Below are 26,045 nucleotides of genomic sequence, written 5' to 3' on the forward strand. Positions count from 1 at the left end.
CAAAATACGATATATATTGTTTTACAGATTCATGAATCGAGTGTACCTGAACCTGATATTTTGTATTACTTAACCTGCAGGTTAAATCATCAACGTAGCAGTACGTAAGCTGCAAATTTCATGAGCACAATTACATTTTATTTTTCTTTAAGCGTTAAGTCACACAGTGAACTATCTGCGCTACCACTACTGCAGGTATCCAACCCCAATTTTTATGTTTCTTTAATTACTGAAGTGTGTAGAAATTGAGCAATCAAGAAGATTAGAATCAATATAACGACAAATGTGAACCAAAAGTCGTAGTTTTGTTCTCCACGAGGATAGAGCAGAACTACCGGAAGATAGGTCTGAACTTTTTGTTTGTTGGTTGGTTTAGAAAACTTATTTAATCTGCTTGCAGAAAAAGTTGTTTGCTACTGAGTCATCGTGACCGCTAATATTTTAGTGCAGAATGGGGACAACGGCTCTTGCCTTTGTCGTGCACGAGGACGATGCTCGGTCGCGATTGTTTAGAATCATCTTCATGACGACGATAAACTTTAAGTAGGGCAGAAGAACTCGTTTGTTGTTCCATAAAATCGCAGGCAAATCTTAAAGAAGCCACCATTTTCTGCTGATTCAAAGAAGTCGAACGCGGGGTTTCTCTAACAGAGAGCCTGTCGTATTGAGATTTGTACCATTTATCAGATTCATCACTAAAGGTAAGAAATGTAATAGTCTTTTATAAGATGAAGCATACGTTAAATCTGATAATGATATTACTAACATGGACGTTGCTACCATGATGTTATTTACATTTAATTATAATTTGATCGGTTATGACGTATCTATGTACAAAGACATCTCGTTTATTCAGTTTTCACATTTCAATTCTGGAGTCCATAAGTACATTTATTTGTTTAACCAAAGTTGTTTATTTAGGTGAATATGATTGTTGTCTGTTTGTTGTCGTTGCTTTTAATTTCGCTCAAAGCTACTCGAAAGTTATCTGCGTTAGCCGTCCTTAATTTTGCAGTGTAAAACTAGAGGAAAGGCAGCTAGTCATCACCACCTACTGCCAACTCTTGGGCTACTCTTTTACCAACGAATAGTGGGATTGACTGTCACATTATAACACCCCCATGGCTAAAAGGACGAGCATGCTTGGTGTGACGGGGATTCGAACCCGCGACCCTCGGATTACGAGTCGAACGCCTTAACCAACCTGGCCATGCCGGGCCCTTGTTTGTTGTTAAACGTAAAGCTGCACAACAAACTATTTATGTTGTGGTCGCCACAGAGATAGAGCCCCGCATTTCATCGTTGTGGGCCCTTATGCTTACCATTAAACCAACACGTGATACCAGTACAGCTTATCTGTAGAAAATTTGATTATCAAAAATGAAACATCACATTTATGGAGAAATACTAAAAAAACAAACACTAACAACAGTCATATTCTATTACCATTAGCGAGATAAGAACAGTCTAAACAAATGTATTATTTTATACTAGTCTTGTTAGGGATAAACTCTATTAAAATGATTTACCTTTTATGAGGCTAATGAGATTTCATTAACATCATCTAACAGCGTGAGGTAACAAAACCGGTAGTACTATAAAACACCCATGACTAGTGTTTGTCACGAGCGTGATAAAACTTCACTTGGTTATTTAAACGGATAAGTCTAGCCAATAAACTATGAGCTTATATTTTTTGTTTGTTTACACAAATTTACATAATGTGTCACCCGTACTGTACTCACCAGAGGTATCAAAACTAAGAGGCGTATATCTTCCTGAGCTTTTGATGTTAGTAACATATCCATGCTAGTAAATTTTTATTAAATTAAATCATAATTTATAGACCTTTAACAATACACTGAAAAAAAAAAGTGTACAAACTTATGCTGAGTTCGACATTTGTTTCTTAAGTAATTTTTAACGAAATATGATAACACTTTGTTGCTCAGCGCACGAATTAATTAAAAGCATCTCCAAATAAGAGTTAAAGATTTTAATTACAAAAATTATTTTCACACAGTTTTACTGCTCTATCTGGATCAAACATTGATTACTACGTCAGTAGAAATCACAGTGAACAATTTGCTCTTAAGTACCAGTAAATGGTCAACGAATGTAAATATGTTATTTTTTGTTATTATTCAGCATCCTGAGAGATTCTCAAATTAGAGATGTCAAGAGTCAGTTTCACATCATGTCTGGTTGTTTTCTTGTCGGTTCATGCTTATTTTCCTGGTAATTGTTGGCCAAATGGAGCTCCTGTTAACGTGTGTGATGACATGACCCCAAGGCATGGTCAAAACAGACCACAGCCATCACGTTATTCTCCTTACCAAATTACCCAATCAGCGAACAGCTATAGGCCTGGTGACGTTTTACAAGGTAAGTGGTAAAAAAATAACTTGAGTGTGTGTGTGTTTTTTTCTTATAGCAAAGCCACATCGGGCTATCTGCTCAGCCCACCGAGGGGAACCAAACCCCTGATTTTAGCGTTGTAAATCCGGAGACATACCGCTGTACTAGCGGGGGGCAAAATAACTTGCTTTAAACAACGATAACAAAAACTTAGTTGTAGTAAGAATGGACATTTCTACATCTTTCTGGTTGACCACAAAGGAAGAAGTTCCAAATTGAATAAATAAACATTTCACAAATATTTGTGTAAAATTTAAAAAAAAAAATTTGCCCAGAACTCTTAAATTAACTCTTTTAAACATAATTATTGATTATATTATATTGTATGATATTGGAGTTGGAGTATCGTCACACAACAATTAATTCACATAAACACATTTTCAAACTTTATACATTAATACAGTTCTCAAAATGGAGTCTACAGCACTAGTAAATAAAATATTTTTGTACCAAGATTGAGAATTTGCCTTAATCTGTCAGGCATATTGGTCAGACCTCTTGGGATATTTTTGGAATAAAGACCAAAAATATTGTTAACAACAAGGGTATCCAACTTATAAATCAATGCATTATAATAACTATCGGTTTCAATTTTAGTTGTGTTGATTTACGAAGCCAAGTACTTATAATCAGGTTGTTATATAGAATTCAGTTCATTAGTACACAGGTAACCATTTAGTTGTAGCCCACATGATAAACTTATTTTTAATTATCAGATATTATTAACTAATGCCAACAGTAACATATTGCATACAGTTTTTTTTTTTTTTTAATATTATAGTTACGATCACGGGAAACGGAGGTACGCCATTTAAGGGCCTGATGGTTAAGGCTTACGATCCAGAAACTGGAAGACCAATTGGATTGTTCAAAGGCGGTCTTGGCTTGAAAACCTTAGAAGATCAAGGTTGCCTTGCTATCACGCATAAAGATTCTTTCCCCAAAAAAGCCGCCGTTATTCACTGGGTGGCGCCAAATTACAGTGGCCAGGTGGCGTTCAAGTGAGTAATACATAAGTAATTTAATAAATGGTATTCTAACTATTATTATAAAATATGTAAAATAGATAAATATTATTTAGATCAAATTTCAATACGGATGATATCTGGCAGTCAGAGTTTGGCCTTGGTCTGGATAACCAGTAGCCCGTATACATTTAGCTCTATGTATTACAAAATACACCCTTATCTCACACATGTGTGTAAAGTTATCAGAGCTGTACTTGAAGATGTGTTACAAAAGTCAAAATCTAGGATTTTGTGAGTGCCTTATCCGGTACAAATGGGTAGTGTTAAAACATATAGGTAAAAAACAACAACAACAAAAATTTCTTGTTACATTTATGAATAGTATTAAAATACGTGGGTTTGTGTTTCCTTATAACAAAGCCCACCGAGGGGAATCGAACCCTTGATTTTAGGATTGTAAATCCGTAGACTTACCGCTGTACTAGCGAATGACATTAAAACACCTAGAAAACAACAACAACAACAGAACTTTGATAGATTGTTTTAGGCAAAGTATTCATGATGAAATTTTGTAGAATGGACGACAACTTCCTGTTGTGGAGACACAAGTGTAGAGGACGACGTTTCGAAAGTCTTCCGCCTTTCATCTTCAGATCTGCAAAGTTTCAACAACTGAACTATTTGTTACATTTATGAGTAGTATTAAAATGTAAATAGAACAACAATAACAAATCTGCTTGTTACATTTATTATTAAAATGTGAAGAGAACAACAACAACAGAACTGCTTGTTACATTTATTATTAAAATGTAAAGAGAACAACAATAACAAATCTGCTTGTTACATTTATTATTAAAATGTAAAGAGAACAACAATAACAGATCTGCTTGTTACATTTATTATTAAAATGTAAAGAGAACAACAATAACAGATCTGCTTGTTACATTTATTATTAAAATGTGAAGAGAACAACAACAACAGAACTGCTTGTTACATTTATGAGTAGTATTAAAATGTAAAGAGAACAACAACAGAACTGCTTGTACATTTATGAGTAGTACTAACATATGTAGAAAACAACAACAGAACTGCTTGTACATTTATGAGTAGTACTAACATATGTAAAAAACAACAACAGAACTGCTTGTTACATTTATTATTAAAATGTAAAAAGAACAACAATAACAGATCTGCTTGTTACATTTATTATTAAAATGTAAAGAAAACAACAACAACAGAACTGCTTGTTACATTTATTATTAAAATGTAAAGAAAACAACAACAACAACAACAACAGAACTGCTTGTTACATTTATTATTAAAATGTAAAGAGAACAACAGATCTCCTTGTTACATTTTCGGTTCTAGGTTTAGAGTTCCGATAAATGATGGACATACTATAGGCTTAGATATTTTTATTTTCTAGACGTTTGGCATCTGTACTTAAACATATCTTTGTCGTAATCTACCAACAGTTTGCAGCCACTCACTCTAGAGGTAACAGTATGTGTTAAAGGTGAATGTACGGAATGCGCTCCCCTCCAATGATATTTCTTTGCTGTAAAATTCATAAAAAATTATTAGTATTCTGAATTATTTTCACCGTCTCTGTTTAATCATTCTAATCTATTAATGTACGGAATTTCCTGTAAATGTAGTCGTTTATAAAATTCTGGCTACGTTTTTCTTAAAAACACTAGCAGGAGTTAATTTTACTTTTTGTTTGTTTATCAAAGATGGGCCAAGGTCATGGTCTTTGTTGAAAGTATTACTGAAGAAGCCATTAAAGAATTAAAGTGTTTATAATGTAAGGTTTTACTGGCTGCTTGCCATTAATGCGATGAAGTATTTATTACCTAAAAATGTTTAGCGTCACTTAGCAACAAACTAGCTACTATAATCATACAAATTTGATTTGATACATAGATTGTACACTGGACTCATACCGACCATTCTTAAAAAGTACGTCAAACAAGAAATTCGCAAAATCAGAGTGAGTGACATTGACTGACTTAATACAGTGGTTAGGACACTCGATTCACAATCTAGGGATCCTAGGTTCGAATCCTCATTAACGAACATTCTATTATTCATTAGTAAAAAAGAAGCCCACTGGGTAAAGTTGATTAGCTGTCTTTTTTTCTTGTTTATTACAGCTAAATTAGGAACTTCTAGTGCAGATGACACTCAAGTAGCTCTATGCGAAATTCGGAACAAGTAATTTTAAACAAATATCATGCCATTATAGTGTAAATTATTCTGTAGTCTACTGTTGCAAAGGCATAACAAGAAGGCCTCAGCACTCTAAAATTTTTAAAACTGTTTTGAGCATTTCTAAACAAGATGGCAACGTTCTCTCCTGATAATAACTTTGTGGTAAAAATAGCAACCACGCCTACCACGTTCTTTAATTCAGTTTTAAAGATGATTTTAATGTATATTTCAATGACAATAAGCTTAGCAACTAAATAAGTTGTGTGGACGATAATGTAAGTTCTAGATCATGTCCTCCTCCAGTAGCACAGCGTTATGTGTGTGGATTTACGATGTTAGAAACTGAGTTTCAATTCCTGTGGTTGTCAGGGCACAGATAGCCCACCGTGTAGCTTTGTGCTTGACTTCAAAACAAATAAGATCATACGTTTGTCCTTCTCACACCTACCTACACCCTCTTGCTCCCAGTGGCATAGCGACATGACTGCGGAATTACGACGCTAGAAACCGGGTTTTGATAGCCGTGGTGAGCATCGTGTAGCTCTGCGCTTAGCTCCAAAACAAACAAACTCACACCTACCTGTCTAATCTGTTTTTAAGCGGCTGTTAAACCATTTGTTCTGTATTAATATTTTTTCTTTAACGCTCTAAACTTTGCATACGTTACTGTTGTTTCATTATTTTGTGCAAAATACTTAGCTGTAACCCTTTCGCTGTGTTGTACTGTGGGGCCTGATATACGTACGTTATGCTGTAGAACCTGGTGATCTAGTTACCTTAGCTATTGTATAATATATCCCAGGAGAATAAGTGTTTCACAGTAGTTATAGTACACGTTGCGTGGATTGTACGGCGAAGTCACGTAACTATCGCACGACTTTGGCAGGGTTAAAGTGCCTTGATATTCAAGGCATTACTTGTGCCGTTGCACATCGCTGTTTAGTCATGGTAAACCTGAAAAATAAACAAAAACTGGATCAATAATGTTTTCATCTGTTTAAGAGCTTCCTCCTTCGTCATTCCAGAAGATTTCAAGCAGGGGTCAGGGAAGCCCAAAAACTTATCCTAAGTAAGCTTTAAAAAGTGGACACTTGTAAAGTAGACGGTGCATCCTCCTATTTCAAGATGAATAAATTACATAACTGAGGGAGTTAGTCCTAAAATTTTTATGGAAGCGATTTTTGAATGCTACTATAATGTCGCAAAACAAAGGATTGCACCACGATATCATAGAACGTTTCAGTGGCTTTGAAACTACGTAGCAAAACTTAACAAAACATAATTTCAACTTGTGGAATAAGCAATATTGTTGCAGTGAAGCGGTGTCTTTTTTCTTCTAATAAGAACGATCCCATTAAATACTCCATTTGTTTCAGATACTGCACCCCACTGGCACAGCAGAAAGTCTGCAGACTCACACCGCTAGAAACCGGGTTTTGATACCCGTGGTGAACAGAGCACAGATAGCCCATTGTGTAGCTACGTGGTGAATTCTAAACAAGCAAACATTTATTTCATATAACCTTTTGTGTCTCATCGTCCAGCCAAACTGGGGAGTTCTGGTATTTAACGAAAAACCACTTGGGCAGCAAGTTTGGGAGACAGAAGCACCAAAATAACACGATAGAGGCACCAAAATAACACGATACAAGCACCAAAATAACATTATAGAAGCACCAAGATAACACGATTGTTTGGATTGTGAGCTTTTGGTGCTTCTATCAATTTTGGTGCTTGTATCGTGTTATTTTGGTGCTTGTATCGTGTTATTTTGGCGCTTGTATCGTGTTATTTGTATACAGGTAGTAAATTTTCTATGTAAATCTATTTTGTATTTCTAGTAACTCATTTCTTATAATATGTTGCTTAATTTCTCTTTCTCGCTTTTTTTGTCTGCTACAAATCCAACACTTTATGTACTTCCAACCTTAAAATCTCTGGCTTAATCCCCGTGGTAAAAAGAGTGTAGATGGCTTACTGTGTAGTTTTGCCTTAACAGCAACATTCGTATACAATTTTATCGAGTCGTACATAACATGTTTATTGAACTTTATTTTACATAATTGGTTTTTTTGTAAGTCCTCATATTTTTATTTTAGTAATTATAAGGTGTTGTCGTTTTGAATTAAACACAAAGGTACACAATGGGCTATCTGTGCTCTGCTCACCACGAGTATCGAAACTCGTATTTTAGAGTTGAAAGTCCGCAGACATACCGCTGAGCGACTGGGGGGCTAGTTATAAGTATGGTACTTACTTCAAGGCCCGGTACGGCCAGGTGTGTTAAGGCGTTCGACTCGTAATCTGAGAGTCGCGGGTTCGAATCCTCGTCGCACCAAACATGTTAAATTAGGGATGGCTAATGCAGATAGCCCTTGAGTAGCTTTGCGCGAAATTCGAAAACAAACAAGAATATAGATAATTTCTTAATCTCGTTACAAGGTTGAATTTAAGTTATGCTCTTAGTAGAAAGCTTGCTCTCGTGGGAAGTTAATCCTAATTAACATCGTATCTTAAGAGTATTTTCGCTCACACAAAAATCGTTTCATGTAATTAGTTTCCAATTTTATTTTGTGACATGAGCTTCAAATAGAATTACTCTAGTTATAAAACTGGAACATCCGTCGACAATTTTTAATTATTTGCTGACTGTATAGCCCACTGGTAGCTCAACAGTAAAGTTAAAGGTTTTTAATGCTAAAAGTCTGGAGAGGACAGATAATTATTGTGTACCTCTGCGCATCAACAAATAAACAGGTATATAATACACTTTGTCCCCCCATTGGCTCAGAGGTATATATGTATATATACATTGTAAGTCTGAAGACATTCCGCTGTGCCACTGGGGACAGACTCAGAGCTACATTTGGAGAGCTTATAACACAAAATATGGGGCTTAGATTCTTGCAATGAGGAGAGCGCATGTAACGTAATCCTTAGCTTTAAGATTAACAACAAAAAAAGTAAATATTTATCTTGTACCATTCCGTACCCCACACGTGACTAAGCTGTAAGCCCAAAGGCTTATCACGCTAAAGATGTGTTTCGATACTTGTGATAAGCACAGCACTGTTAATCTATTGTGTAGTTTTATGTTTATGAACGAACAAAAATAAAATGTTACCTTCTTCATTACTTCTTGCGGCCCGGCATGACTAGGTGGTTAAGTAACTCGACTCGTAATCCGAGAGTCGCGGGTTCGAATCCCCATTACACCAAACATGCTCGCTCTTTCAGCCGTGGGGGCGTTATAATGTGATGGTCAATCCCACTATTCGTTGGTAAAAGAGTAGCCCAAGAGTTAGCAGTGGGTGGTGATGACTAAATTAGGGACGGCTAGTGCAGATAGACATCGTGTAATTTTGCGCGAATTTCAAACTATTTCTAGTTGTATTTTATCCTGCGCGTACTGTTTAATTATCAAAGTTTATTGTCACTAAGGTCACTCAACTCTTTCAGGACAACCATTGTGGAAAATTTCAATAATTACTTTACCAACCTGGACGCCATCGTGGACCAGCGACTGTAGACAGAAGCCATTCGAACGTAGGCCTACTTTTAAGAGCGTATTAAACAGTCTGTAAATAAGAGTTAAATCACTATGTTTTTCTAGTATATGCATACAAATATTTTAAAGAATAACAGAAGTTCAGAAGCAGAGTAAAAAAAAAAAAACAACGTTTTGTCGAACCAGAACTTGTTTCGTTGATTTGAAATTAGTTACAAAAGTGGATTCTTAAACAAATAAATGTTGTTTAACTGATTCGATACTAGATGGCTGACAAACGATTGTTTTGTTACTGATTTTTGTTATGTACTTTGTACAACAGTTTCCATCGTATTCTGTGTATATAAAATCGTGGAGATGATAGATTTAAAAAAGAAATATAAATATATGTATCATTATGTTGTTTTGTTTTGTACCATTATTTGAAAAAAATAAATATACTGTTTATTTAATTGTTATTACAATATTTACAGTAGGAAAATTCTGATTTTAATGACTGCAACGTTTCGATTCGATTTAATGGGCATTCATCATCAGGCTTGGCCATTTTGACCCGCAGGATATGAAAATCGTGCCGTTTTCTCAATCCTGGTGAGACGTTGTAACTTAAAGTTCACCTGAGAACCATTACGCTAAGTTCCAAAAATGGGATGTTTTATTAGTTTTTGAGGTTTATATTGAGTGTTATATAAATAAACAGGGCGCGATCCGTATAAGTTTTGTTTGGTATCATTAAAATATTTGTTTTCTGGTAAGTTTGAAGGCTTATAATGTTTAAATTTGGGTCCGATTACTGGAACAAGCACTGTACAGATAGCCCATTGTGTAACTTTACGTCTAGTAAGAAACACTTATTTCTTCGTAACTTAACTCACTAAACACGTGGGTTGTCAAGTTTCACATGACGTCATATTTAAAGTTCCTATAACCACTTCCACGAACCTTAGCGTTACAGACGTGTGAATAATTATAGAAAGCGATCGTTCAAAACAATACCTTCATTAATCTCATATCGACTAAAGTTACCAGTATTCTAACTTCACTGTGTATTTCAACATGAAGTCTTGTAGATTGCTTTGTAATAAATGAAACCGAAGGTATGACATGAGGACATACGTCTTCATTACCATGCAAAAGTTAAGCAGTGAAGGGAACTATACTGTCACAATAATATCAGTAAAGTAGACAGATCTTATAAAAGTAGACGACTTCAGTGATCCAAAACAGGAAATTGCTGATCACATAAGTTATTGGATCAAAAGTTATCCATCTTGGTTAATGTACAATTAAGCCACGAATGCTGTCGTCACATCCATTTCCTTCGAACAATAATACAGAGAGGGATTAATGGCGGATCAGGGTCCTTTCACAGCGTGGAGGACTCAAACCCTACAAGAACACGATGCAGTTCACCACGTAGTTAATTGGACAGACGACGAAGGAAATGTTTCATAGTTCAGTGTTGGCAGACTGAAGACATTTTTTCTCATCTCAGTTCTTTTTGCTCATATACTGATGATCTAATGTTGTCTTTAATAAAGGAATTAGGAACGTGTTTTATCGAACCAAACACGTAAAGGAATTATTTTTTTTGCTGTACAATTTAAATAAAAACAGCTCTAATATAACGAGGCAGTTTTGAGCTAAATATGTCACACAAGACACATGCACTCTTAATATTTCTTATATTTACTTGATAATGTTTAGAGTAATTTAGTAAAGTGATAAATATGTCACACAAGACACATGCACTCTTAATATTTCTTATATTTACTTGATAATGTTTAGAGTAATTTAGTAAAGTGATAAATATGTCACACAAGACACATGCACTCTTAATATTTCTTATATTTACTTGATAATGTTTAGAGTAATTTAGTAAAGTGATAAATATGTCACACAAGACACATGCACTCTTAATATTTCTTATATTTACTTGATAATGTTTAGAGTAATTTAGTAAAGTGATAAATATGTCACACAAGACACATGCACTCTTAATATTTCTTATATTTACTTGATAATGTTTAGAGTAATTTAGTAAAGTGATAAATATGTCACACAAGACACATGCACTCTTAATATTTCTTATATTTACTTGATAATGTTTAGAGTAATTTAGTAAAGTGATAACTTGTGGTGTATTTATTAGATAAAATAATATTTGATTTTTATCTATATTATAATATCTTTTGTACTTTTCTATTTTGCGTTAACTCAACTCATGTTCGATATGCAATATTTTATAAAATATATATCTATATTCTCTAGCAATTTAACGAAGACACTGATTTTTTCACTATGTCACATTATTTACGTTTTCAAATAACTAGAATTAAGAAAAATATCAGTGTTGAATAATCGTTTCATCATGAAAGTTATATATATATATACAGATATATATTTAACTCCATTATTAAAGCTTTTGAACAAGTAATTCAAGAAGTTTCAAACAAGCAACCTACAAATGTAGTGTGCTATGTTGTAAAATAGGTAGTTCTGGAAGTTTCAAACAACCTACAAATGTAGTGTGCAATGTTGTAAAATAGGTAGTTCTGGAAGTTTTAAATGGCCTACAAATGTAGTGTGTAATATTATTAAATAGGTAGTTCTGGAAGTTTTAAATGGCCTACAAATGTAGTGTGTAATATTATTAAATAGGTAGTTCTGGAAGTTTTAAATGGCCTACAAATGTAGTGTGTAATATTATTAAACAGGTAGTTCTGAAAGTTTTAAATGGCCTACAAACGTAGTGTGTAGTTATTATTAAACAGGTAGTTCTGGAAGTTTTAAATGGCCACAAACGTAGTGTGTAATATTATTAAACAGGTAGTCCTGAAGTTTTAAACGGCCACAAACGTAGTGTGTAATATTATTAAACAGGTAGTTCCTGGAAGTTTTAAATGGCCCACAAACGTAGTGTGTAATATTATTAAATAGGTAGTTCTGGAAGTTTTAAATGGCCTACAAAACGTAGTGTGTAATATTATTAAATAGGTAGTTCTGGAAGTTTTAAATGGCCTACAAATGTAGTGTGTAATATTATTAAATAGGTAGTTCTGGAAGTTTTAAATGGCCTACAAATGTAGTGTGTAATATTATTAAACAGGTAGTTCTGGAAGTTTTAAATGGCCTACAAATGTAGTGTGTAACATTATTAAATAGGTAGTTCTGGAAGTTTTAAATGGCCTACAAACGTAGTGTGTAATATTATTAAACAGGTAGTTCTGGAAGTTTTAAATGGCCCACAAACGTACAAAACAGTAGTGTGTAAGTTTTAAATATTAAAATGTAGTGTAGTTCTGGAAGTTTTAAATGGCCTACAAATGTAGTGTGTAATATTATTAAACAGGTAGTTCTGGAAGTTTTAAATGGCCTACAAATGTAGTGTGTAATATTATTAAATAGGTAGTTCTGAAAGTTTTAAATGGCCTACAAATGTAGTGTGTAATATTATTAAATAGGTAGTTCTGGAAGTTTTAAATGGCCTACAAATGTAATATTATTAAATAGGTAGTTCTGGAAGTTTTGAACAAACAAGCACGTGTTGTGGGTGAAGCAGCAGATCTCTAGATTATACATTCTACTGTACATACCTGTTAAAATGATACGGTTATCGATATTTCTATAGATTACAAAGTACCAAAGAAGGTGGCTGTTCGAAAGGTCTTCTTGTGAGATATTTAAATTATAACTTATTGTACATCAGGGCCCTTGTGTTAACACAAGTCCCAACTCTTGTAGACTAGAGGACCACGTGATACCATGTCGCAACTTGCGAGAGGTCCACATTCAAACATAGTCATAAAGGTAATATTTGAATTTCAAGTTCGTAATAGCACGATTCATATACAACTGTAAAGCAGACACAAGAATATTGTGGTAAATATTAACTGAATCATAATTTTGAATGATAAGTTTTGTGCCTGTAGGGTTGACGTCATTAATTAACCCTCAAACGGCGGCCGTCATCAACTAATGCTGCCACCTACAACATTTCTTCTGTTTAGGGGTTAAAAAAACACAAATCACCACCACTTGTTTTTCTTTACGGGAAACCCCTGAAAACCAATGAGTTAACATAAAACTCTTAAAAAAAACATTTATCCTGGTGACACTTCCTTGTTTAACATTCATAACATTCACACTTCCTATTAGTTTATATTTTACTATTTTATAGGTTCGATGTGTTGGAAGAAAGTTTCAAGAGATATATTACATTACATAGATTTAAATTGTAAAAGTTTTCAACCTCTCCAACTATGTTTCACAAAGACACTTACCCACGTCTGCACACAAGCTAATTTGTTTCGTTTCATATTCTTTTGATTCTGTTCCGAAAGAAGCCTTATCCAAGCCATCTATTCAGGCCTAAATACAACCGTTTATTTTTATTTTACATATATGGTTGTCAAAATATTTATTTCATATGAAACCTGATAAGGTTGGCTCTGAAATGTTTCATTGTTTGACGTTTGGCTTCATCACTCAGTTATCTGCTGTATCATACGAAACCGTAACTTAGCGCTCATATCACGATGTTTCTTGGATTTGGTGATCGTGTGCCGACTACACGATTATTTATCAGTGTGAAATAATGTTTTTATATGTACCGAATGTTTTAACGGTTACACTAGTCCGTCCAGGAAGTCGACGTACACAATGTTGTGAAATGCTTGGACTAAGCTAAATTCCAAGACCTTAAGAGTGAAAGTAAAGAAGAATGTGTAACAATCTGTAAACCAGGTTATACCCATCATATCCATTGACAACGAGGCCTTTCGTAAGTTACCAGAACTCAGTGGCAGTTGGGATGCCATTTATGTTACTAAACTGCATGAACAAACAACCGTTATGGAGTAAAGGACATTAAGTAGATAAACTAATTTTTTATACATTTCCTACAAATGAGAATCATAATATGTGTTAACATAAATGTATTTTCAAAATATTTAACACCAGTTATTATTATTTGTTTTTACGTGATTTAAATTTACTAATTATTAAGACAACGAAGACATTAGTAATTGACTCATAGGTGGAGTCAATGTTTGATTAGAACATAAGAATCACGAAAACAGTTGTAATGATATTTAATTAAATCTAGAAATATACACGTCATTATTAGTGATTGATGGAAATACATAGAAATTGAAGACAATACACACATTACATGCGTGAAGAGTTTTTTTTATTTAATATTAACCACATCAATAAGGAGGCACTGAAGTAATATATATTTAAAGGATTTATGAAACAAAAGATGTCGATGTTTATATGCGCAAGGTAAAATATTCAAAACAAAAACGGTTAAAATAAGCTAGGCTTAGATGTTTCAGTGTTGAAGGTTTGGTTTGGCTTATTTTGAATTTCGCGCAAAGCTACTCGAGGGCCTATCTGCGCTAGCCATCCCAAATTTAGCAGTGCAAGACTGGAGTGAAGACAACTAGAGTGTTGAAGGATTCCGAGATTATAATTTTGAAATTTTCAACAGAAATATATGGTGGAACTTGAAGATTGCGAAACGTTTGATTAAAGTTGTTTACAACTAGTGGTAGGACTGTGGTAAGTCTGTGGAACGCAAAAGTCCGGCGTTCGGTTCCTCATTGTGGACATCGTAGATAGTCCAGTTTGGATTTGCTCTAAAAATGGAAACAATCAAACACAGCCCCCACAGTGGCTCAGTGGTAAGTTTGAAAGCTTAAATGCTAAAAAGCGGGTTTCGATACTCGAGGTGGACACAGTACAGATAATCTGTTTTTCGACTTTGTGTTTAAGTACAAGCAAACCTATTTTCACCTTGTGAATGTATTTATAACCCGGCGGTGTGAAAATAACCTGAAAAAACCACCACCAACAACTTGATCTTAAAGTTATAATGAGTTTTTTACCTTTAATATTTGACAACGTGTAAGAAACTTTAAGCAACCCTCAACTTCTAGTCTTATAAAACTACAAAACACCAACTTTGAGGCTTTCAGCTTATCGTTCATGTTAACGTCAGCTTATGAGGAAAAAACTGATGGTAAAGCATTGTCTTATTATATGGCTCTCAACTCTTGAATGATAAAGTACAAAATCCTGGCTCCAGGACCGACTATAAATGTCTTACATTTGTAATCAGTCGTCTTAACGTCAAAGCTATTTCTCGAGTTGTACGCTTTCAAAATATTAAACTATACAAAATGTCTCCTGACGCATTCTTCAGTACTTAAGGCCTTAAAACATTCTGTTTGAACTTCAGTGATGTCTGTAAAGCCCCCCCCCTGGCTAAAGGTCTGAATTTTAATCATATCCCCTAAACTGAAACTTTGAAACTGTTTATACCTGAGTGTAATTATACAATATTAAGATATACTTCTCCTTTCAAAGATAGAAACTAAATAAGTTGAATATCGTTAAAAATAACTAAAACATTACCCTGTCTCCTTTCTACAACTAGTAACTACCACAGTCTGATTACAAATAATTTTAAAACATTACCCTGTCTCCTTTCTACAAGTAGTAACTACCACAGTCTGATTACAAATAATTTTAAAACATTAACCTGTCTCCTTTCTACAAGTAGTAACTCCCGCAATCTGATTACAAATAATTTTAAAACATTACCCTGTCTCCTTTCTACAAGTAGTAACTCCCACAATATGATTACAAATAATTTTAAAACATTACCCTGTCTCCTTTCTACAACTAGTAACTCCCATAATCTGATTACAAGTAATTTTAAAACATTACCCTGTCTCCTTTCTACAACTAGTAACTACCACAGTCTGATTACAAATAATTTTAAAACATTACCCTGTCTCCTTTCTACAAGTAGTAACTCCCATAATCTGATTACAAATAATTTTAAAACATTACCCTGTCTCCTTTCTACAACTAGTAACTCCCGCAATCTGATTACAAATAATTTTAAAACATTACCCTGTCTCCTTTCTACATTAGTAGTAAACTCCCACAATATGATTACAAATAATTTTAAAACATTACCCTGTCTCCTTTCTACAACTAGTAACTCCCATAATCTGATTACAAGTACTTTTAAAACATTACCCTGTCTCCTTTCTAGAACTAGTAACTTCCATAAAACAACTGAAGATGGATCACCATCTTTAAAAATCTTAGGAACGATTACAGCACTGCTGTTATTGAACCTGACAAACGTGATTATATTTGTGAGTACCAGATTCAAACCTCTAAACACTGTCTAGTAAATCTTACTATATAACGTGAAGAGTAACATACAATAATAAAGTTAAAACAACAACAACGCAGTGTTATCTCCCGTAATACCATTGAGAAACCTTTTGTGGTTCTCTTTCCAACGTAATATACTGTTTAAACAAAATTCATAAAAGAAGTTCACCCTTCAGACCAATCTTACCTAGCGGTGGTTCCCACTCTTACTACCTAGCTACTTTTTAGTTCCATTTAACTGCCAGTAAATTTGTAATTCAAGACTCGCTTTCACTTTGTCGTGAATCTCTTGATTGTTTCTCACGCTGACCAGAAATATTGACATTCCAACATTTTTTTTACAAACATTTCGCTTGGATTGTTCCAAACTTTCTGAACCATCACTTCCTTAAGTGAACTAAGATGGTTTTAATTTATAAGAGCTTTTAAATTAAAAACAAAGGTTTGTAAGCACAATGATACTCATTGCAGAAAACAAACTTCATATTGCAACACTACCTCACGTGATTTTAGCCTGTCTTCTTCATATACGACACGAAGCTAAGCCTAAAAGGTTTATTTATCTACACAGATAAGTGACTCGTGAGAATACCATCTTAAAGTGATGAGTATAATTTAAAAACACACCTTTACATATTATTAACCACTATAAAAGAAATTTGTACGACATTTAACCATTCCGAAAGCTTCTTCAACTTGCCAATAAGTGAAGTCCAGAAGATTGGAACAGACTCGACTACACCATCTGGTTTAGATCAACCAACAGAAAGGAAAAGGAATGAACCACTTGCAAAGTGCTCAAGAGGTTGAAAGAAAACAAGAAAGAAGAAGTGAATAATTGCCAGTCAGCAACGTTTCCTTCAGCCATTTAAATCTTTCAAGCAAACCAATTATTGATAACATCTATCCTAAAGTTAGGTTTAAATTTTGCTGTGGAATCTAAATTTATACCATCAAGACTTTGTCTGAAATTTAAATACCGAACAACAGAACGTTACTGTAAAACCTAGGGGTATACCATCAAAATTTTGTGGTGAAATCTAGATCTTTACCACCAGAACTTTGGGGTCAAATTTAGATCTGTACCATCAAAACTTTGCTGTGAAACGTAGATTTGTATAAACAGAAAAACTCTGTACTACTGACTTTTACAACAACGTATGAAATCTAACTTTAGTGAAGTGCAACAGTTCCGAATTGATATAAACTCTAGTTTTTAACTTAAAAGAATAAAATCCAAATACAAGCTGAAGAAGACAATACCTTAAAAGAAGTAAGTTGTAAGAATAGTATGTGTAAAAGGAGAACAGGAAAAGGTCTATATACTGATAACACACAGAAGGGTTCAGCACCTTGATAGACAACGAATCATATACAGTTTAATCAAAGTGACCCTAATATCAAATTTATTTTTAATATTAAAGAACTATTCTAAAGAAACAAAAAGTTCTGTTTTAACTAGAAACAAAACAGTTTTTCTAGCATTCACCCATTTTTATATCTTTCCTAAGATTAACAAAGATAACTTACCTTCTAAACCTATTTTGTCTAACACAGGCCAACCAGTATATCCTGTGGCCAAATTCTTAGCTAAAATTTTAAATTATTTATTAGAGAGAAGTTCTATATTCTCTTCAAACTCTCTAGATTTTGTGAAGATAACTAAAAGGCTTGATTGGATCAGAAAAGTATCTTAGTGTTTTAACATATTTTTTTTTTACCTTAGTACCAGTTCAACAAGCTCTTATCTGTTCCAGAACCAATCCAGAACACGTCAATCTCAGCTCTGTTCCAGAACCAATCCAGAACACGTCAATCTCAGTTCTAATGATATATATAGCTCACATGATAACCCTAACAAAACAATATGGGTCAGCTTTAATGGCATAGCTACGGGATCTCCCCTTTCCAGTGCATTTAGTGACCTCTGTATGTCTATTTACAAATAATGTTTTGAAAATAAATATGCATAGGTGTCCTTAAAAATGTTTCCAGGGGGTGGAAGAAAAGAAGTGTGAAATTGTGAAGTGAATAAAAAAACATGCAACTTTATCTACATAATCTGAATAAATAAATAAAGAATTATGTTTCTCATTTTTCAGAAGAGGAGTCAAGTGCACATATTAAGTAACCAGAAGTTTGGTTACCACATGATAATAATATTGTCAGTGTGTGGTAACGATGAAAGAATAATCTATGAATTTTTTTAAATACTCAAATAACATGAGATCGAAAGTTATAATTTCCACTCGTGAAGTTTGGTTTGCTTGTTTTTAATTTCGCGCATAGCTACCCGAGGGCTATCTGCGTTGGCTGTCATTAATTTAGCAGTGTAAGACTAGAGGGAAGGCAGCTAGTTATCACCACCCACCGCCACCTCTTGGACTACTCTTTTACAAACGAATAGTGGGATTCGCCATCACATTATGACGCCCCCACGTCTGAAAGAACGAGCATGTTTGGTGTGACGGGGATTCGAACCCGCGACCCTCGGATTACGAGTCGACTGCCTTAACCCAGCTGGCCATGCGGGGCCTAGACAGTGAAATCCTTGTTAAAAGTGCATTAGAAAGAACATGTTATTTGCACATCTATTTTAGCCAAAATAGTTATACATGCATAGACATATTATATATATCTATTGGAATATGAATATTTCTTGAAATGATGCATAGCACAAAATGCCTTTCATTTCACCATTAATAAATCAGAAAACTAAACCTTTCAATGTACAACAAATTTCACTCTTCCTCCCATCCCAAAAAAATGATCCGTAGGTAAACTATGATAGTGACAGTTATATTTCAGTGTTCGGTAGGTTTATTTGTTTTGAATTTCGCGCAAAGCTACACGAGGACTATCTACGCAAGCCATTCATAATTTTGCAGTGTACGAGTATGACTGGAGGGAAGGCAGATAGTCGTTACCACCCACCGCCAACTCTTGGCTTACTCTTTTATCAACGAATAGTGGGATTGACCGTCACATTATAACACCCCCATTACTCAAAGAGCGAGCATGTTTGGTGTGACGGGGATTCGAACCCGCGATCCTCAAATTACGAGACAAGTGCATTATCCACCTGGCCATGCCGGGCCCCACTTATGAAGTATAAATTGAAAGTTGTTTTCGTTTCGAAATATTAACGAATAAAAAGAACAAATGATAAACTTATCACTAAATATACGGAGAACCTCATGGTGTTTCCATGACACAACATTTAAGAATGTTGTATAAAATGTAAACCGAGCTATTTATTTTGAAAAACTCTGTTTTTTGAGTGCAAAACGAACCGAAGTGTTTAAAGAATGCAGCGCCATGTGGAGGTCTTAACCCTAATGTCATAAAGCTTTTTATAGAACTTCAATTGCGTAAATGTTTTTAAAGATAAATAACAGTCTTTCTGTTACGAATAGAAAAAATCATGACAAATTCCGTTCATTTCTTTTTGTGTCTAAAATTACCATCAATTTTTTGTTATTCTGCAGACTTTGCCAATTGGAGGCGCCACTAAAATAACTCGTTCAGTTGGCAACTTGACAACTGATGCGAAACTCATATCAAAACCTTCACGTAAGATAAACGTCTTATTACCTTCTTGAAACACGTGCTGTAGAAAGGATAAACACAAAATGTGTATGGTATTTCAAACGAAAATGGTTAAAAATACAATGGAGAGACTTCCGGTTTTTTTATATATATCAAAAGCAAAGAACATCAAGGTCACATGCTTAAAAGAAAATTTGAAAAACTTGCCCTAACATGTTACCAATTCAAGTTTGGTCAAAGGATACTTTGGGACAACATTTATTTCGTACATCAACTCCAAAATATAAAAGAACTTGACCGTTTATAAGTTATTAAATTTGTAAAAGCAGATTATGTAATCTTAAACCGTGACAACAGTCCTGGTAACGTCGCATGTTCGAATTCCCGTCGCACCAAACATGCTTGTCCTTTCAGCTATGAGGGCGTTATAAAGTGACGATGAATCCCACTATTCGTTGGTAAAAGAGTAGCCCAAGAGTTGGCGGTGGGTGGTGATGACTAGCTACCTTCCCTCTAGTCTTACACTGCTAAATTAGGGACAGCTAGCGCAGATAGCCCTCGGATAGCTTTGTGCGAAATTAAAAAACACAAACACTCAAACGTGACCTTATACCAAAAAAACCTAAATAGAGTTTACAATATTGTTCTAGCTAGATTTCCATACACTCTGAAACTGCCCTTCCACATAACAGTTTGAGAAGGATTGGTTGTCTCTTTCATTATCTGCAAGTTATAACTGAGAAATAAACTTGTGCTTGTTAAGAAAACCTGCCCTGTCAACATCGTCTTGAATCTTATCTTTGTGTGAAAGTTTAGAAATCTCGAACAGAATCGTTCTAAAAGGTTAAAAGCTTTGTGTTCCCCCGATCCACGCACATAACGAAAATATTAATTAATCCATTTTTGGCGATTCTTTCAAAGATATAACCTTAGCTTCCTTTAACTGTATTCTGCTTTTATTTTTCTTTCAATCTTTCAAACTTCACCTTATTATCTTCCACTAACCCATTATTTTAACACATATTAATATTTAATTATTTTTTCTTGATATATGTTCACTACAGATATAATGTAGTGTGACCATCGTGCCACAATTACCTAGCAAGTGACTGTGCACTTTGTTTTCGCGTGTTGAAAATTCATACACCAATAAAAAAAACAAACTTATGGCACAATTGTTTTTTTTACAATTAGTCCTTTTGTTTTATTCTGATTTTTACGATTTTGTTTTATTCTCAGGTTTAACTTTAATGGTGATTTTATAAATCTAGATGACTGATTAATATATATATTTTGTACCTCAAACAGTTGCGAACGACCATAGTTTATTTTTTACAGAGGCTCCAACAATTGTAATACAAACCTCAAGATAGAAACAGCTGACTGATGCGTGGCAAGATATTTTAAGAATGAAGGCTTAAACCTTTAATGAAAAAAACTGCTATGCGCAAAGTAAACGTAAAAGTCTAGTGTAATGAGAAAATAATGAAAATAAATGTACTTGATAGCTCTAACACAAAGGTATATAAAAATACTCATATATGAAATTTGTTTAACTAATAGGAAGTAAATAGCTACTACAATACACATAATTAATATTTACTGTTGAAAACGACTGGCAGACAAGAAAAAGAAACACGAGAGGTAAAACTAGACGCTTCTTTGGCTACCATATATCTAATTCAATCCTAAAAGTGACCGTCGTGGACTTTTATGGAAAAAGCTGAGGTAGCAACTTAGGAAGGTCCACTTTCAAGGAATCGTATTCAAGCAATACCATGTAATTGCTGGGAAAACATAAGGACTATCGATCTCCAGGGAAACACTACTAGTTCTAGATTTAGTGAAGCAATCCTGCACTTAGGTTGAACTGTAACCGATTTCTATAGACTAGTAGTATTGTCTGTCTTTCCAATATTCTAGAAATTCAACCATTGGTGAGTATATACGCTAGACAAAGTTTTAATGTGATTACAAAGTCTTGGTGAAATTGTTGCTAATTGGCGACGCACTCCTTCATTGAGAATATATAAAACAGCTTGACAATAGCTGGAATTTTACAGTCGAAATTTTAAAGCTTAAAAAAATATCTCGAATTTTTACCCCAACAATTGCTGAATTTTTAAATCTTAACTCGAATCAATTAGAAATATGTTAAATGTTATTTTCATAGTAATAGTGAACGCTACACTGTTCTTTTTACAATGAATACGGATATTCTTAATGTTCTTGAAGGAAGTATTCAATAAGATAAGTCTCTAGTAGAGTCCGCTAAAAACCGGGTTTCGATAACCCGTGGTGGGCAGAGTACAGATAGCCCATTGTGTAGTTTTGTGCCTACTTCTAAACAAACAATAAGATGAATTTTCTTCCCAAGGCAACAATGGAGAAAACGTTACATGTTCACTGTAAGATAAAATAACTGTTATGAAACGTGATATAAAAGATGTTTCGTTACTGTTACAGCGTCAATGTCCTAATGATATTACTGTAACAGCCCGGAAACTTGTAAGTAGGTTTTTACATTCTAATAAAATAACTGTTATGCATTAAGTTGTTTAATCTCTTACGTATGCTCATCTTTAAATAAAATGAAAACATTGTGCTAAAAGCCATTAAACTTCTTAAACTATAATCAAAACACCATTGCTTTCACGTCAAGCACAAAACCATTTAGTGGGCTATTTGTATTCTGCCCACCACAGGTATCGAAACCTGGTTTATAGCGTTGTAAGTCCGAGGAACTAAAACAATGTGTTAAAACTACTGTTCCATTCTTTTAAGATCTGCCATGGCCAGGTGATTAGGCACCCGACCGGTAACCCTAGGGTCGCGGGTTCGAATCCTTATCAACCAAACATGCTCGCCCTTTCAGCCGTGGGGGCGTTATAATGTAACTGTCAATCCCACTATTCGATGGTAAAAAAATAGCTCAAGGATTAGCGGTGGGTTGTGATAACTAGCTGATTTCCCTCTAGTCATACGCTGCTGAATTAGGGACGGTTTACGCAGATAGCCCTCGTGTAGCCTTCCGCGAATTTCAAAACAAACCAATTCTTTTAATTTCAATCAAAGCGTTCTGTTAAAATATCCATGCAAATATTAAAGCTACGATTGTCAAAACATATATTACTTCTAATTTTCTCGTCACCTCCTAGGAGGGCAATAAGTTTACGGATTTCTAACGCTAAAATCTAGGTCTCGATCCCCTACAGTGAGCATAACAATGTTGCTTAGCTACAACAATAAGAAACCTAACTCACTTTCACAATTACCTTCAAAGGATCAATACTGTTTAGGAAGTGGAATGGAAGTTGAGCTTACTATTGATTCGGATGTTCAATTTTTACCTGACATAATGGGAGGGTGACCACATTGGGATAGCGGGTGATGTGTGACATTTTTTTTTGCCCCCCGCTAGTACAGCGGTATGTCTCCGGATTTACAACGCTAAAATCAGGGGTTCGATTCCCCTCGGTGGGCTGAGCAGATAGCCCGATGTGGCTTTGCTATAAGAAAAACACACACACAAACACATTTCCTGACATAAATAATATTGCATTATTTTATTTTATTATATTTTAGCCTTAAATATCACCGTCAATAATAAAAGGGTATATAAAAATAAAACGTAAGTGGATTTTGATATCTGTGGTATATTACCTGCATTTTGTCTTTTGGAATTTCATGTAAAACTAGACAAGGGATTTCTGCGTAACCATTCCTAACTTAACAGTATAATGCTAGAAAAAAAAGGTAGAAGTCATCACCACCCATCACCAACTCTTGGACTGCTCTTTTATCAACAAATAATAGGATTAATCGTACAATATAACGGTTGAAAGGACGGGCATATTTCGTGTGACGTGGATTCGAAGCTGTGATCCTCGGATTACAAGTTGAACACCCTGTCTACCTAGCCATGTCGGTCCGATAAATACCTAAATAAACAAACTCTTTTACATTAGTTAACTAACTAAGGATGCTATCAATTACAATTTACAGCCATGATGGCTTCTTTCAGCCTAGTTAGAGATCGCTGTTAAGAATTGTTTGTTTGTTTTTGAATTTTCCACAAAGCTACTCGAGGGCTATCTGTGCTAACCGTCCCTAATTTAGCAGTGTAAGACTAGAGGGAAGGCAGCTAGTCATCACCACCCACCGCCAACTCTTGGGCTACTCTTTTACCAACGAATAGTGGGATTGACCGTCACATTATAACGCCCCCACGGCTGAAAGGGCGAGCATGTTTGGCGCGATAGGGATGCGAACCCGCGACCCTCAGATTACGAGTCGCACGCCTTAACACGCTTGGCCATGCCGGGTCTCGCTGTTAAGAATAATTTTAATTGGAGTTTTACGTACAATTAACCATAGAAAACGTTCTGAGAGAAACTTTTCGAACGTACGTTAGTCTGAACTTATATTTGTTATTGTTCACTGTACCATGTTTAATTTGTAAATCTAAAATATATTGTTGTTTTTCTACACGGCCCTAAGCCATGTGTTTGTGTATTAGAATATACACGTTTGTAACCAGGCCTGCATACGACGTTTGTCAACATGCGTTTGCTACGCTTTAATCACATTTGTCACCAGATGTTCCAGACACCTGTGTATTTTCTACACTACTGTTTAAAAGCACTGTATGGCAAGTTTCTGTCTTGAACAATCTCTAAAACAATACTTAAAAGTTTTGGAATTTTTTGTTTTGTTAGTATTTATTATAAAATGCAATCTTGTCTGTGTATCCGTATGTAATTACACAATTTCTTTATTCTTCATTTAAACTTATGTTAAATAATATTTACAACATTCGAAATCGCAATTTTTCTGTTATTTTGTTTTATTTTATAATTATAAATATAAAGAAGTTTGTTTGTTTTTTGAATTTCGCGCAAAGCTACACGAGGGCTATCTGCGCTAATCGTCCCTAATTTAGCAGTGTAAGACTAGAGGGAAGGCAGCTAGTCATCACCACCAACCGCCAGTTCTTGGGCTACTCTTTTACCAACGAATAGTGGGATTGAACGTTCCATTATAACGCCCCCGCGGCTGAAAGGGCGAGCACGATTGGTGCGACAGGGATTCGAACCCGTCACACTCAGATTATGAGTCGAAAGCCTAAACTTACCTGGCCATATCTGATTTAAAGTGACTGTCTTAGTTAGACAAGTATACTTTACTCTGTGGGACCATAAAGTACGAAAGTTCTCCTTGATTGTAGCTTTTTTACGTAAGGAACAATACTAGTAAATAAATATGTTTCTAGGTTTTTCTGTAACAATAATGCATTTCGTACAACACAATTTTCAATAACAATGATATTCAACAAAAGCATCGGCGACAAGAGATCATTGAATATTCAAATACAAATTAAAGGTTTTTATTACTTCATGGTTTAATGAAGCATATACCTACAAAAAAAATCAACCGATCTTTCAAAGTAGAGTTACCGCAAATTACAAGAATGAGTGACCGAAAAGCTTATCGAGGGATATCTACGCTAGTCGTCCCTAATTTAACAATAACAGAGTAGAGGAAAGGTGGCTAGTCATTACCACCCACTGCCAACTCTTGTCTTTTACCAATAAAAGTTGGATTGACTATCTCATTATAACGTTCCTATGACACAAAGGACAAACATGCTTGCTGACGGACATTTTAGACCGCAATTCGTAGATTTCGAAACGAGAACTCTAACCTCAGGTCATAACCTACTTTAAAAGAATCAAAGTACTGGTTTTCATGCTGTTAATTCTTGTTATGAATAATTAAAAATAGTTATAATCAATAAATCTTTGATGAGGGTGTGGCCATATGTAGGAGTCAGATGTAACGTAATCTTCGATGTTGGCTTCACTGCAGTCATCAGAATCACTAACTGAAGTCATCACCAAGTGTTATGTGTGCTCTGTTGCTCTCTCCTCAGCCAGTAATGGGTTATGACATCCGTGTGTTACAGTGTGAATGATCCGAGAACCGAATATTGCTTTTCGTTTCTTTTGGTAACGATGTTATAATAAATAATTCTGACCTGCTTGAAAGAATTTCATAACAAATCTCTACACATAAAGCAGAGATGTTGGCGTTTTATCACGTCTACGCTTTCAGACGATCTCAACGAAAGCTGATATGCACCTTTGGAATGTGTTGAGAAGTTTCATGCGAGGGACTATCAAGGATACCAT

The 26,045-nt window shown here is 34.8% G+C and overlaps 1 protein-coding gene across 1 annotated transcript; it reads left to right on the forward strand.

Moving 5' to 3' along the window:
* The first annotated feature begins 337 nt into the window (after nt 1-337).
* Nucleotides 338-9,457, forward strand: LOC143222479 (ferric-chelate reductase 1-like). The gene is made up of 4 exons (XM_076449070.1): nt 338-701; nt 2,149-2,385; nt 3,200-3,419; nt 9,060-9,457. The coding sequence occupies exons 2-4, from the start codon at nt 2,175-2,177 to the stop codon at nt 9,127-9,129; spliced, it is 501 nt and encodes a 166-aa protein (XP_076305185.1). The 5' UTR covers nt 338-701; nt 2,149-2,174; the 3' UTR covers nt 9,130-9,457.
* Nucleotides 9,458-26,045: the final 16,588 nt, after the last annotated feature.

This window comes from Tachypleus tridentatus, chromosome 8 (assembly GCF_004210375.1).
Source record: "Tachypleus tridentatus isolate NWPU-2018 chromosome 8, ASM421037v1, whole genome shotgun sequence".
Classification (NCBI taxonomy): Eukaryota; Metazoa; Arthropoda; class Merostomata; order Xiphosura; family Limulidae; genus Tachypleus; species Tachypleus tridentatus.

Excerpts from the sequence above, each read along its gene's own strand:
- LOC143222479 (XM_076449070.1), top strand. The coding sequence starts at position 2,175 with ATGTCAAGAGTCAGTTTCACATCATGTCTGGTTGTTTTCTTGTCGGTT. Across the intron at positions 2,386-3,199 it reads GCCTGGTGACGTTTTACAAG|TTACGATCACGGGAAACGGA; the intron begins GTAAGTGGTAAA and ends TTAATATTATAG. Across the intron at positions 3,420-9,059 it reads AGTGGCCAGGTGGCGTTCAA|GACAACCATTGTGGAAAATT; the intron begins GTGAGTAATACA and ends CAACTCTTTCAG.